Here is a 12,923-nt window from a genome sequence, read left to right on the forward strand (position 1 = left end):
GTTGGAAAGATCTCTCTGAGAAATACGACGGAAAAGATGATTTTAAACAACAAATTGTTGTGCAGTAGATTTCCAAAAAAAACGTCATTTAGGGCCTCAAAATGGCTCAAGAAGTTTAGGACCTGAAAAACTGCTAAAAATAGTAAATTCTGCTACAATTAAGGAAACTGAAAAACTGAAAGAAGCAATGGTGGGGGTCCGAGTTGAATTGGCGGGTGGCCACCGATATACACCTGGATCACGTGAGTTGATGCTCCACTGTCTACAAGACTCCCTGTGAAGTTGATCTTGCTAAGCATGCAAATTCGTCTTCCAATCTGAAAAACAGATCTGAAGTCTCCTGAATGCTACTTTTGTCCATAGCTATACTTGAACAAATTTAGTGTGCTATTCCTCTTTTACACCTAACGTGGATTCTACTTCTTCAACCTGCAGCAAAAATACTTTGCACCCAACCATGATTCTGCTCAGTGAAAATCTAAGTTGCAACTACTCCCTCTGACTACTAGAATTAGTAATCTGGGAAATTTGATTTTCTTGCCTCCTTTCAACTGAAAAAATCAAAGTGCTACCCTAGCAACTTGGCCTGCCTGTCAATGGACTGCGCTGCCTCTGAAAATTTCAGCCTGCTTCTCTCTATGAGCAGGGAAATTTTCCTCTTCGCTACTGAGCTTCCCGGCTAATCACTTATGCTCTAATACCATGTGAAATTTTATCTATTGCGGTTATTGAAAACTATTCTTCTAACTCGAAAATTGATTATGCAGTTTATTTGCTATGGAAAATAACGAATAAAATCACAACTACAATTTTCACCATAAAAATACAGGGGAAAATAAAATATTGGACACTGAGAAATTCTAGCACACACGCAAAAAAATTGACACAGTTGTTTTTAGACAATTGTCCCCAGAAAAACCCAACTTGGGAAAACCAGTGTAGCAGATGAGGGTTTTATTATTAGTATTCAGCAACAATTCTGAGTTCAATAATTTAGATGCCCAGCTGACAATCTAATCTGAAAAAAATACTGGCAAAAATATTGTGAGAATTTTCTCTCACCCCACAACTATTTTTTGCCTCCGAAATAACTTCCCCAGCCTCTGCGATGCGTTGCATGCATCACCCTCTGTGCAGAGCCTACGCTAGCCCTCTGAAGATTTCAGCCTTCCTTGCTTCAACTCTTCTAGAAACTGGCATACTTCCACTCGGAATGTTACTGCTCTCCTCTTCCACTTGCTACTCACCCTTTGGCTCTATCTTCTCTACTGAGTTGCTACTACTGAGAAAATCGAACTGTTTGGGCAACTGAGTATCTGCACTGGATGATCTCCATCACCACATCGACTTCCTTTTATAATCCATTGTTGGAGCACCAATGACCAAGATTAAAACTTAATCAATGGGTAGGATCATTTATGGGTCGATCCGTGTGAGTTTCTAGATGATTCACACCTTATCTCAATTAATACTGATTAATTAACCATATTTCCTAAGTTTAGACTTAGGAAATATTTAAAAATCAGTTAATAATCTAATTGAGACACTTCTAGGCGGAATTTCCAGAAATGATTTCTGGGTTTTGGAGATCTCATGTATTCTAGCCTCTCCACCAAATTTTGTGGCTAGAATACATCAAATGCTACAAAAACCAACAGTTGATCAATCAACGGCTAAGATCATCTTAACTTCATTAAGTCACTTTTCTAGAAGTCACACAGAAAATTCAATTTGTCACAATTAATTCCGATTTATTAACCACTTTTTCCTGTTAGACTTAGGAAAATAATTAAATTGGCTAATTAAATCTAATTAAGACAATTTTGCTTAGAAATTTTTTCTGGGTATTGGAGATAATTAATCCATCTGTGTTTCTAGCCCCATAGACACCCCCCTGAGACTAGAACCTGCTTGAGCTACACAAACTAACAAGCACCTCTTGCTCCTTTTCACTTAATCCCTGTTTAAGTTGGTCAATCAATTTATCCATCATATCCATTTGCTTGTGAATATCAAAAACACAATCATTTAAGGAATCTCGTAGTTCTTTAATTTCTTGATTGGCATTTTGCAAATGCTTTACTCCTTTACCCATTTTAGATTTGCATTTGTGCCATGCTCACTTGTACTTGTCACCAAATGTTAGGGTCCTAACCTCGTAATCCCCTAGGTAGATAGATTACTACGTATTACTACATATGGAGGCCAACACTAGTAACTAAGGCCCATGTAGTAGTGTGAACACAATTATTGTAAGAAGGCTTACTAGAAGGTTCTTCAACTTCTTCCTAATAGAAAGTTCCTTGGTTAGAATATTTTTAGAGGCTAAAAAGTACTATATAGAGATGTAGAAGAATGGTAAAATATGTCTTGGAAACCATTTGTAATCTCAACTCTGCTCTATTAGAGGTTGCCCCATTGAAGAGGCAAGTAAACATTGCTTCCATATCAATAAAGGTATAATATTCTGGTTCATATTGTCTATTGTGTTTGCAATTATATTTATTTCTACAATATATATTTCAGTAATATCTATAATCCAGCTTTAATTATTTCTATTTGGCACATCACATGTGGTATCAAAGCTCTTTCCTGCCATATTTTTAGAACAATTCTTTCAGCCTAAAGACATGTTTCCGCATCTATAAATATAATAGAGTTTCGTCATTCAACCAGTAAAAATATGGGCAAGGAAACATACATGTAGGAAAGCAAGAGGTTTCAAGTGGCTGGAAACCCTTGTAACTCCTGATGGTACCCCTATGAGTAGTACTGCATCAAAGAGCACATGTATGCAGAATTTCACTTCCATGTACCCTTGGGTATATCAGAAGTCTTATAGGTGTCATCAAACCAGCTTTAGATCAGCTGCTCAATTGCGTAACTGCTGTACTGGCACCGAGAATAGCAATAGAGAAGATTGCTCTCTTGTACCTAGGTAATTGGGTAGTGTGGCTAAGGGTACAGTCAAATCTCCTTAATTAGAGCCCTGAGATATTGGGCCGAGTACTACTATTCAACCCTGCATGTGTATTAGAGAGCTAAAACACAGAGCACTCCTTTTTCTTTGAACAATAGAAGCCCTACTCCTTGCTGCGAGTCTGGGAAACTTATAAAACGAAGGGCTATGTTAACAATTTAAACATTTAGTCATGGGAAACTCTGCTTCCTGCTACCAATTTGGGAAATTCCTACATAATTGTCAATATTAAGAATTTGACCATTCTATCTGTAGTATTCACAAAATAAAATAAAATAAAAACAGATCTGAACTTGTTCTACATAGTTTAAAGGCAAATCATCCCACTTCTAGTGTAGAAAAACAAGATATCTTGCCTTGTTTGGATCTCTTTTTGTTGCTGCTTGAAAATCATTTAAAGAGACATAAATTTCTAGTTTTAAATCTGATTTTGGCATCTTAATATATCATACATACATATTTCATGTTGGAATTGTGAGTTCTAGGTCTAGAAGGCCTAGATGCCTTGCTCTTTCTTGCACTAGTTTGGCATTGTTCTATTTTTTGTGGAAGAGCATTGTTGAGGATTGGTTTTAAATCTGGAATTTACTAGATTGTAATATCATTTACACAGGCCCACGGGGCTTTGGATTGACGGTGAATGGGTGCCTTGTTAAGGCACTCCTTGCAATAGGTCACCGGTTCAAATCCCCCGTGGGTACTTAGGTTAGTCTTAACAAGCAAAAAAAAAAAAATATCATTTACACAGATTTATACTTGAAGCATAAAACTCCAAGCCTAAAAACCCTAGATATCTCTTGTGATTGTGCCTTAGTTTCATCTTTGTCAAGGGTAATTGATAAGTTGGTTTTAAATCTCGAATTTAACTTGGAAATGATCTTTAATTAGAATTGGATTGACTTATGCATTTAATTGGAAAATCTACATTCACTTGGTAAAATTTTCAAGTTGATTTGCTAGAACTCAACTAGTTTTGTCATTTGTATTATCTTTAATAAGAGGGATGTTCATAAATCTCTTTAAATCTGGAAATTTCTGCATCTAGTACCTCATAAACAGATTTAGAAGTGATCCTCATTCTTTCGTAAGCAAGTGTGTTGAGTTTCATAGCAATATCTAAAATCCACTTGCTTTTATTTAGCTGTGTTGCATTTGATAATCTTTAAAGCTACTTCAAAATATGATTTAAGTGGTGAAGTTAAGGATATTAATCATAAACATTAAATTGGATCATAAAATGATCACTACGCTCTCTTTTGCTCCCACTACACAATATAAGGCACTGAACTCGGTTGACCCTAGGGAAGTCCCCTTTTGACTAGGAGCCCCAGTGGTTTAAAGTTGGAAATGCAAGGCCACTGAAGTGATAACTTGCCTATAGTTGCTCTTAGGGTTTCATGCTTGTGATCGGTACTATTGCACCTAGTGACAATCTGGGAGGTAACACCAAAAATATAGAGCATGAAAAAGTAGATTTTCTGACTTTGGGTGGTGCTTTAGACTTTAATTATTACCCGAACATTGCAAATTCACCCCCCATGGAGTCAATACCAACAAAAACAGAACATACAAAACTGCCAAGGATGACCTATATCTTAAAATGGAGAAGAAGACATTTCAAGTATCTTAAAACAGCTCTTTTAAATTTAGTTTAACATTTGAATAGAAACTTGCTTGAATTGTTCATCTAGAGAATGTAAAGTAGACATTTGACATTAAGTTTAGTAAAGGTACCTATGAAAGAAGAAGCCTAATCTTTTGGCTGCTACTACGAGTGCAACTTCATCTGGTGATGATGCTATGTATTTGATTTTCTCAGGTGTTGTTTCACCTTCCGGCAAGGCACTATGACAAATAGCAAGACATCTAAAGAATTCCTGCAAAGATTTTTTTCAAGGAAAAAATTAGTAAACCTTCACCCAGAAGATTACAATTATAAATTATCACAAATATTTTCCACGGAATTTACAGATGAATGAAATGCTCAAGGATTCAATTTTAAGACTAAAAAGAAAGGATTCATCAAAAAGAAACTTACAATCTAGACACACCCCTCCATATTTTTTTACGTACAAACAAAAGTACAACTTGTAGTACATCTTAGACAGCTTGATGGTAGTTTGTTAAGGCCTCAACAAATGTAGATAACTATGATAATGAGCCAATTTGAAATTTCTATTTATATGAAGATTAACTATTAAGATATATCTCTACAAATTTGAACACATTGGAGAGAAAATCATGCAAATGGTAAGAAACAGAGCAAGTGCTTTTAAGCACAGAAATGAAAAAAGACCATCTTCAACAAATGAATGTGAACACCTTTGACATGAAGAGTACCTAATAATACGTTCTTCTAATCTTCTAAACAAAAGAGTTCTTTTCTCTCCTACCTGATAACTAACAGCGGTATTAAAGACACTATTGATCCTTAAGCCAACCATTAAAGAGTTGCATGGAACGAGCTTGAACTTTTTAAAGGATCTGAGGAGAGAGAAAGGAAAAGACAAATCAGTTTATATTTTTCTAGAAGAATAAAGTATAATATTTTTTCCTTTCAAGTTGGAAAATCAAATCATAAGAAGCTTGGAACACTGAAGGATATTAGAAACCAAAAATTAGAAACTGACTTGACAGCACAAAATAACGCAAAACCCAAAAACACAGATGACTGTCAAGGGAAAGCAACAAAACGTGAAGAACACAACAGATCCGCATTCACCATACATGGTGCAGATGGTAGCATTGAAAAATACAAGGCAGGGTTTGCGGCCAAGGGGTTCTCTCAGAAGGAGGGAATAGATTATGACGAGACATTCCTCCAGTGGCCAAGCATACTTCTATTAGGGCCATGATCTCACTAGTAGCACAGATGGGATGGCAGATCCACGAGATGGAAGTCAAGAGGGCATTCCTAAATGGCAAGTTGGAGGAGGAAGTGTACATTGAACAACCAAAAGGTTTTATAGCACACAACAGCGAGACCCGTGTATGTAGACTGAAGAGAGCTTTATATGGGCTCTAGCAGGTTCCCAAGGCGTGGTATGAGCTGCATTGACAGATACTTGCAGGGGATGGACGTCGTGAAAATTGAGGTAGATGCAAATCTCTACTATTTGATAGTTGGGGGTGAGGTACTCATTCTTGTCCTATATGTGGATCGTTGTTCTTGACAAGTTCATTGGGGCTCATAAAAGAATGAAAAAGGGCCCTAGCAGCTAAGTTCGAGATGAAAGACTTGGGGCTTATGCACTACTTTCTAGGTATGGAGCTGTGGCAAATAGATGAGGAGATTTTCCTTGGACAAGGGAAATACTACATCGATATCTTGAGGAGATTTGGGATGGAAGATTGCAAAGCCATGTCTACACCCATGATAACCAATTAGAGGAAGGTAGATACATATAAGGACAAGGATGTGGACCCCACGCTCTACAAACAGTTGATTGGCTCTCTTATGTATTTGGTTCACACCAGGCCAGATATATATCCTTTGCGGTAAACTATTGTAGTCAATTCATGGTTGAATTGAAGAGGGTACACAAGACAAGAACAAAGCATGTGCTATGATATTTGCGAGGTACAATCAAGTATGGGTTCAGATATATTCGAGGTGATGGTATCAGGTTGATGGGCTATACTAATGCAAACTGGGTAGGAAGTACAGTGGACAGGAAAAGCACTTCAGGGTGTTGCTTCAACATTGGATCGGGACTTGTCTCTTGGTACAGCAAGAAGAAGAAGTCCATGGAACTGAGTTTTGCAGAGGCAGAGTATATAGCAGCTAGCATGGCAACATACGAGGCCATTTGGCTTCGGAAGTTGTTAGGAGCCTTGTTTGATTAGAAGATAGAGATGACAGTGATACATTGCGCAAATCAGAGTTGCATTAAGCTATCTGAAATTTTGGTATTTCATGACAAGTCTAAGCATGTAGACATTAAATATCATTTCATCAGGGATTGTGTACAGCGTGAGACAGTTCAAACACAGTATATACCTACAGATCAGCAAGTAGAAGACATTCTGACAAAGGCCTTGGGGAACACGAGATGCATCTTCTTTAGAGATAACTTGGGTGTTGTGCAAAACACCTTCCTCGCTAAGAGGGAGGGTTAGTTTATGTAGCTCGGACAAGTGTTCTAGTCTCAGGTGGTGTCAATGAGGTTAGGAACACAAGTGGATTATCTCCAAGACCAATTTATTTTATCAAGTGAAAATGTCTTAATTAGATTTATTAACCAACTTTAATTATTTTCTAATTATCTTCCAAAGTTTAACTTACGGAAATGGGTTAATTAATCAATATTAATTAAGACAAGTATATTTCTCTCTAGTGACTTCTAGAAAAGGGACTTGATGGGGTCAAGATGATCTTAGCCATTGATCGTGATTAGATTTTGGCCATTGATTGTTCAATGAGAGATTATAAGAGGAAATCGATGGGGCTCTTGGAGATCACTATTCAGGCTGAAGTGATGCGCAGTGATAGCATGGGAGACACCAGTAGCAATGGTTTCAGCAAAAGAAATTGAGAAGAGATTTGCCGAAGTAATTTCTTCACAATGGTTCCAGTTTCTGAGAGAGAGAGGGAAGTTGAATTATTTTGCAAGAGGGCAACCGAATTTGCCAGTGCAAGTTTCCAGAGACAATTTCGATTGCCAGTTGCTAGATCAATTTGTTGGGTGCAATGCAACTGGGCTATTTGAGTCGCTGGATGCAGAAAAACTCGTTTGATAATTTTCCTTGAGGTAGTGCCAATATCTAGGAGGGTCAATGCGCATTTCCAATGGGCAATGCGAGTTCACAAATGGAGTGTGAGTTACCAAATAGAGGCCGATTTGATTTGCAAAGGAAGATCTTCGATTTTCCAATTCGATTTGGTTAGATGAAGTGAAGACAAAATTGTCAAAGCTTTGCTAGTGGAAAGCAAGCATTTTATGTACATTATCAATTTGTTGAAGAATTAATAATATAAAGTTTAAACCCTCATCCGTAGAACTGGTATTTGTGATTTATGGCAGGATCGGATGTGCTCTAGCCATGAAAATAGGTGGAGAGGCTAAAGCACATGAGATCTCCAAGACCCAGAAATGGTTTGGGGAAATTCCACCCAGTTAGAGAGATATTAAAATAATTAGTATTTTTAATGGGTTCCTGAGTCTAAACTTAGGAAAATTAAAATATTAATGGGTATTAATATAAAACTGGTTGAGAATGTTCTAAATGACATGGATCAAGCCAAATCTAATGTTAGTTGTTGATTAGAGAATTAATCTCGGTCGTTGAAGACTCAACAGGAAAAGTATAAGAGGAAGCTTGAGGGTCAGTTGGAGATACACCAAGATTGATCAGTGAGTTCGATTTTCTGGAGCGTGGTTTGCTAAAAAAATTCGAACAAGGGATCTAAGTTGCAGCAAGGGGCAATGAGTACATAGCAGAGAGGCAGAGATAGTGCCTGAGGGTCAGCGCAGAGCCTGGAGAGGCTACGCAGAGGTAGTCAGAGCTATGCAGAGGCAGTAGGAGCCACGCAGAGGCAGATAGAGATTGCGCAGAGGTTGAGGGGCCTGCGTGGGTGAAGTAGAAGGCCAGAAAGCTGACGCAGAGAGGCAGAAGGCTGATGCAGAGGCTTCAGGAGTGATGTGGCTAGCAGAGCTGACACAGAGCCAAGAGGAAGCGCCAAAAGGATTTCGTGGGGCAAACTTGCTAAATATCTACCTCCGAGAGGAGGTATTACTACCGTGTAGAAATCTCTGTTGGGTGAGTCAGTTTGGAACCCCAGTTGTACTCAAGAAAGTTGCTTAATAATAAAACCCTCAAAATTGTTGCACCGGTTTTCGCACATTGGGTTTTTCCGGGACGATTGTCCAAAAATAACAGTGTCCCTTGTGTGTTTGTCTATTATTTCAATGGATGATTTGTATATGAGTTGAGACTGCATTTGTGTTTATTTTCAGTATTTATATGGTTAAATAACTTGTTAAAGAATAAACAAGTAGGTGAAATAAACCAGATAATGTAGTGGCAATTTCTGACGTGTCAGACTTAGAAATTTCAACATGGTATCAAAGCATTGCAGATCACAGGAGGAATGAAGGCATCAGCATAATAAAAAATATTTGGAGCAGTAGCAGCTGTCTCGAGAGACAGAGCTGCTCCTAAGTAGAAAGCAGTAGAGAGGGAGTGACACAGATGGCCTGCGTCATCATTTCGAGCCAAAGAGAGGGCCAGGGCAGAGGCAGAAGAGGCTCACGAAGAGCCACGTCATCCTACTCAGTCAGGTAGGCTTGACGCAGTTGGCCAGAGGAGTGATTCAACCTTTGTCGGATTGCACAGAGCTAGAAGGCTCAGTTTCTTCAGTTGCTGGGGCATAGGGAGTTGTGGATTAGGAAGCTGGTGGGGTGTTGTTGTTGTCAACGCAGAATAGTACCTAATGGGATAGAACCAAGGTAGAGGGAGTCGCTGCCTTGACGGATTTCTAGCTAAGAAATCCAAATACGAGTTGAGTTGCAAAGGGGATCGGAGAGGAACGAATCGACAGTTGGCGGGAAGATTTCTAGTAGGGAAATCGAGACTCAAAGGGAGTCTAGGAGAGAACTTCCAGGAGGGAAGTCGAGACTCAGAGGAAGTCCAGAAGAGGAGTGGAGATGGAAATGAATAGACTGAGGGATCAAGACTGGTTCGACGGGGTCTCCAACTTTGTCATCTGGAAGGCCAGGATCCTGTCTATTCTGGATAGACATCGCATCAAGGGCTTCGCCTTGAGAACCGTGGCTATCCTAGTCAACCTAGCTGATAATGAAAGATACGAGGATGCAATGGCGAAGGCAAAGTGCATAATCCTTGATGGGGTCAAGGATCATGTAGTACCACATATTGCCGAGAAGAACACGAAAAAGGAGATGTGGGATACCTTGACAACATTATATAAGGGCACTTCCATGCAGAGGAAAATGCTGTTGGAGAATCACCTGCGATCGTATCAGATGCAGAAGGGGGAGCAGACAGATCTATACCTTAGCACATTGCAAGAGATTCGAGACCAACTTACTTCCATAGGGGCCACATCGGATCAGGAGTTCATGGTGAGGACCGCCCTGAATGCAGTCTTCGAGGATTGGGAACCATTTGTCCAAATCATTTTGGGTAGAGTTGATCTTCCAAGATAGGAAGAGATGTGGGCAGCTCTTCACCAAGAAGAGATCAGATGGTTGACTAAGGCATGTTGAAATTTGATACCGGAGGACAGGTGGTTCCCTAAGGCTTTGATCTTTGGCCTAGGGAAAAGTGTCCAAAAGAATTTAATTTTTCTCCTAAAGTGACTTTATAATTTTATAAAGTTAAATCTAATTTAAAAGTGACTTTAAGTGATAAAGTTATTAAGTCTAATTTTAAAGTGACTTTTATAAAGTCAATGAAAAATTAGAAAGGAAAAGTGACTTTGGAAATAAATGACTAAGTGGGTCTTTATTAAAGTGGGGTGAATTAAAAAATAGAAAGTGAGATTTAAATGAGCATTTAATCTCAGCCATTGATCTAAATCTATTTCAGCCATTGAATTAGAGATCACCCAAAAGTCACTTGGAGTTATATTAAAGGAGGAAAAGGAGGAAAAGGTCATTCATTCTTTCATGAGCAGATTGGGAGAAGGAGAGCAAGAGAGCAAGAAAGATTTCTGAGCAGGGAGGAGAAGGAGACATCAACTTGGCACACATTCCAAGGCAGCAGTTGAGCAGATTTGTACAGCTGATTCAGCACATAGTGAAAGGCAGATTTTTGCACAAAAATCGAGGAGCAGTTTGCTGATTTTTCTGCACACAAAACGGAGGCCGTACAGCATTTATTGCTGTCATGTTTGCTGTAATTTCCAGATTGCTGTGAGGCACGGGAAAGGAGATAAGTTGTAAATTTGCTTACTGATTTTTTGCTGAATAATTCTCACTGTAAAAAGGCAATTTTCAGAAATAAAGAAGAGCTCTCAAATTGGTTTTCCCCAAGAGTTGTAGGGGGTTTTTCCAGGGTCAAGTTGACCAAAAATATCAGTGTTTTAATGTGTTTTAATGGCTGTTTTTGATTGCTGATTTTTAATTCTGCAATTTCCAGCATTTTGAAAAATTTCCAGAATTTGTGTTTTCAGCGATATTTATTTTTTTCAGTCTGTTAAATGTATGGTTATGGGAATGGGCATTTAACTACATGGGAGAAATAAGGAGAAACTGAAAACCGGGGTGGGAAAACAGAAATTTCTACATGGTATCAGAGCTTGAGTGCTGAAGGGCAGTTTGGGACAGCAAAAGGAAAAATTACAGTTGCTGATTTTTCACTCAGAAAATTCCAGCAAGCTGATTTTTTCATAAACAGCAGTTTTATCTTTACTACAGCAGTGCTATTTTTCAGTTTTAGGACAGCAAGATGTCATTGGGATTGAGGGTGGAGGATAGGCTGGATGGGCATATAAATTACAGCGTTTGGAAGGAGAGAATGCAGAGTATCTTTGAGGAGGCAGAAGTCTGGGATATCATGGTGCATACTGCACAGAACCCTGTTGTTGTGCCCACTGATGTTACTCAGTTGGCTGAGTATAAAAAGAAGAACAATAAGGGTAAGAGGCTGATTCTAGAAGGAATCAAAGACCATAGCATTCCTCATGTGAGAGGAAAGAGCAATGCCCATGAGATGTGGACAGCATTGTCCAATCTCTACCAGAGTACCAATGAGAACCGGAAGATGGTCCTGAAGGAGAAGCTGAAGAACATTAAGATGGGTAATGATAGTGCAGCTGGATATCTCACAAAGATTACCAATGTGAGAGATGAGTTGGCAGCGATTGGAGAGGCCATTCCACCCACTGAGTTGGTGCGGATTGCAGTGAATGGCCTCCCCCGTTCATGGTTGAACTTTGCTGATGGGGTTTGTGCACGTGAGACCCTTCCCACATGGGAGAGGTTTTGGGATGATTGTATTCAGACAGAGATCAAGAAAGGACAGCTTGGGGCAGCTAAGCCAGTTGAGCAGGATGAGGACATAGCACTGGTGGCAGGAGGCAAGAAAGGCAAAGGGAAGAAGCAGGCTTCCACAAGCGGTGGTGGAGGCAAAGGCAAAGGTAAAGGTAAACAGAGTAAATCACAGAAGGACTATTCCAAAGTGAAGTGTTGGAATTGTCAAAAGATGGGACACTATGCAGTTGTGTGTCCGGAGAAGAAGAAGAAGAAGGGGAAGAACCAGGATGTGGCAGCTTCAGCTGAGATTGAGGACTTTGCAGGTCGTTTTGACCGGGAGTTTGCGTTCACTACATGTGAGTCCTCTAGTGCAGGATCACCTGCCACACAGGTTCAGAGGGAGCATGCTTTTCCCTCGATTAGCGGAGCATCTACAGGTATCTGGTATGTGGACAGTGGGGCTTCACGTCACATGACAGGAGTCCGGGAGTACTTCTCAGAGCTTTCAGAGAGTGGCACTGATATTGAGGTAGTACTCGGTGATGATAGAGTTGTTAGAGCAGTCGGGGTGGGGACAGTGACATTTCAGAGGGAGTCCAAACCTCCCTTGAAGGTGTCGGAGGTTCTTTATGTGCCAGGGATGAGGAAGAACCTCATATCCGTCTCAGCTTTGGAGGACAGAGGATATGAGATACTGTTCAGGGGAGGACAGGTGTTGATGTATCCCAGGGGCACTCCAGCTGATTCAGCTAGAGTGATAGGTGTACGCCATGCAAAGGTGTACAAGTTTGCATTCCAACCCCTTTTGGCATTGAGCAGTAGTACCGACAGCAGAGCTAGCAGTTCTGAGCTGTGTGAGATTTGGCACTGCAGGATGGGACATATGTATCATGGAGCCTTGAGGACATTGCGGGAGATCACTACAGGTGTGCCAGATTTCAGTACTGATCACTTTGATACTTGCAGAGGTTGTGCGATGGGCAAGTTTGCCAAATCCCCTTTTC

The 12,923-nt window shown here is 39.8% G+C and overlaps 1 protein-coding gene across 4 annotated transcripts in view; it reads right to left on the reverse strand.

Annotated features, from left to right (window-relative positions):
• LOC149225112 (phospholipid-transporting ATPase 3-like) overlaps window positions 1–12,923 on the reverse strand; it is a 471,966-nt gene that overhangs the window by 184,295 nt on the left and 274,748 nt on the right. For all 4 annotated transcript variants that reach the window (XM_089376915.1, XM_089376914.1, XM_089376913.1 and 1 more), the window contains one exon: window positions 4,715–4,857. In XM_089376915.1, the coding sequence (XP_089233041.1) occupies window positions 4,715–4,857 (143 nt within the window). The remainder of the gene's footprint in view (window positions 1–4,714; window positions 4,858–12,923) is intronic.

The sequence above is a fragment of the Pinus tabuliformis genome, chromosome J (assembly GCF_031772625.1).
Source record: "Pinus tabuliformis cultivar Carrire ecotype Pingquan chromosome J, CPIR1, whole genome shotgun sequence".
Taxonomy (NCBI): domain Eukaryota; kingdom Viridiplantae; phylum Streptophyta; class Pinopsida; order Pinales; family Pinaceae; genus Pinus; species Pinus tabuliformis.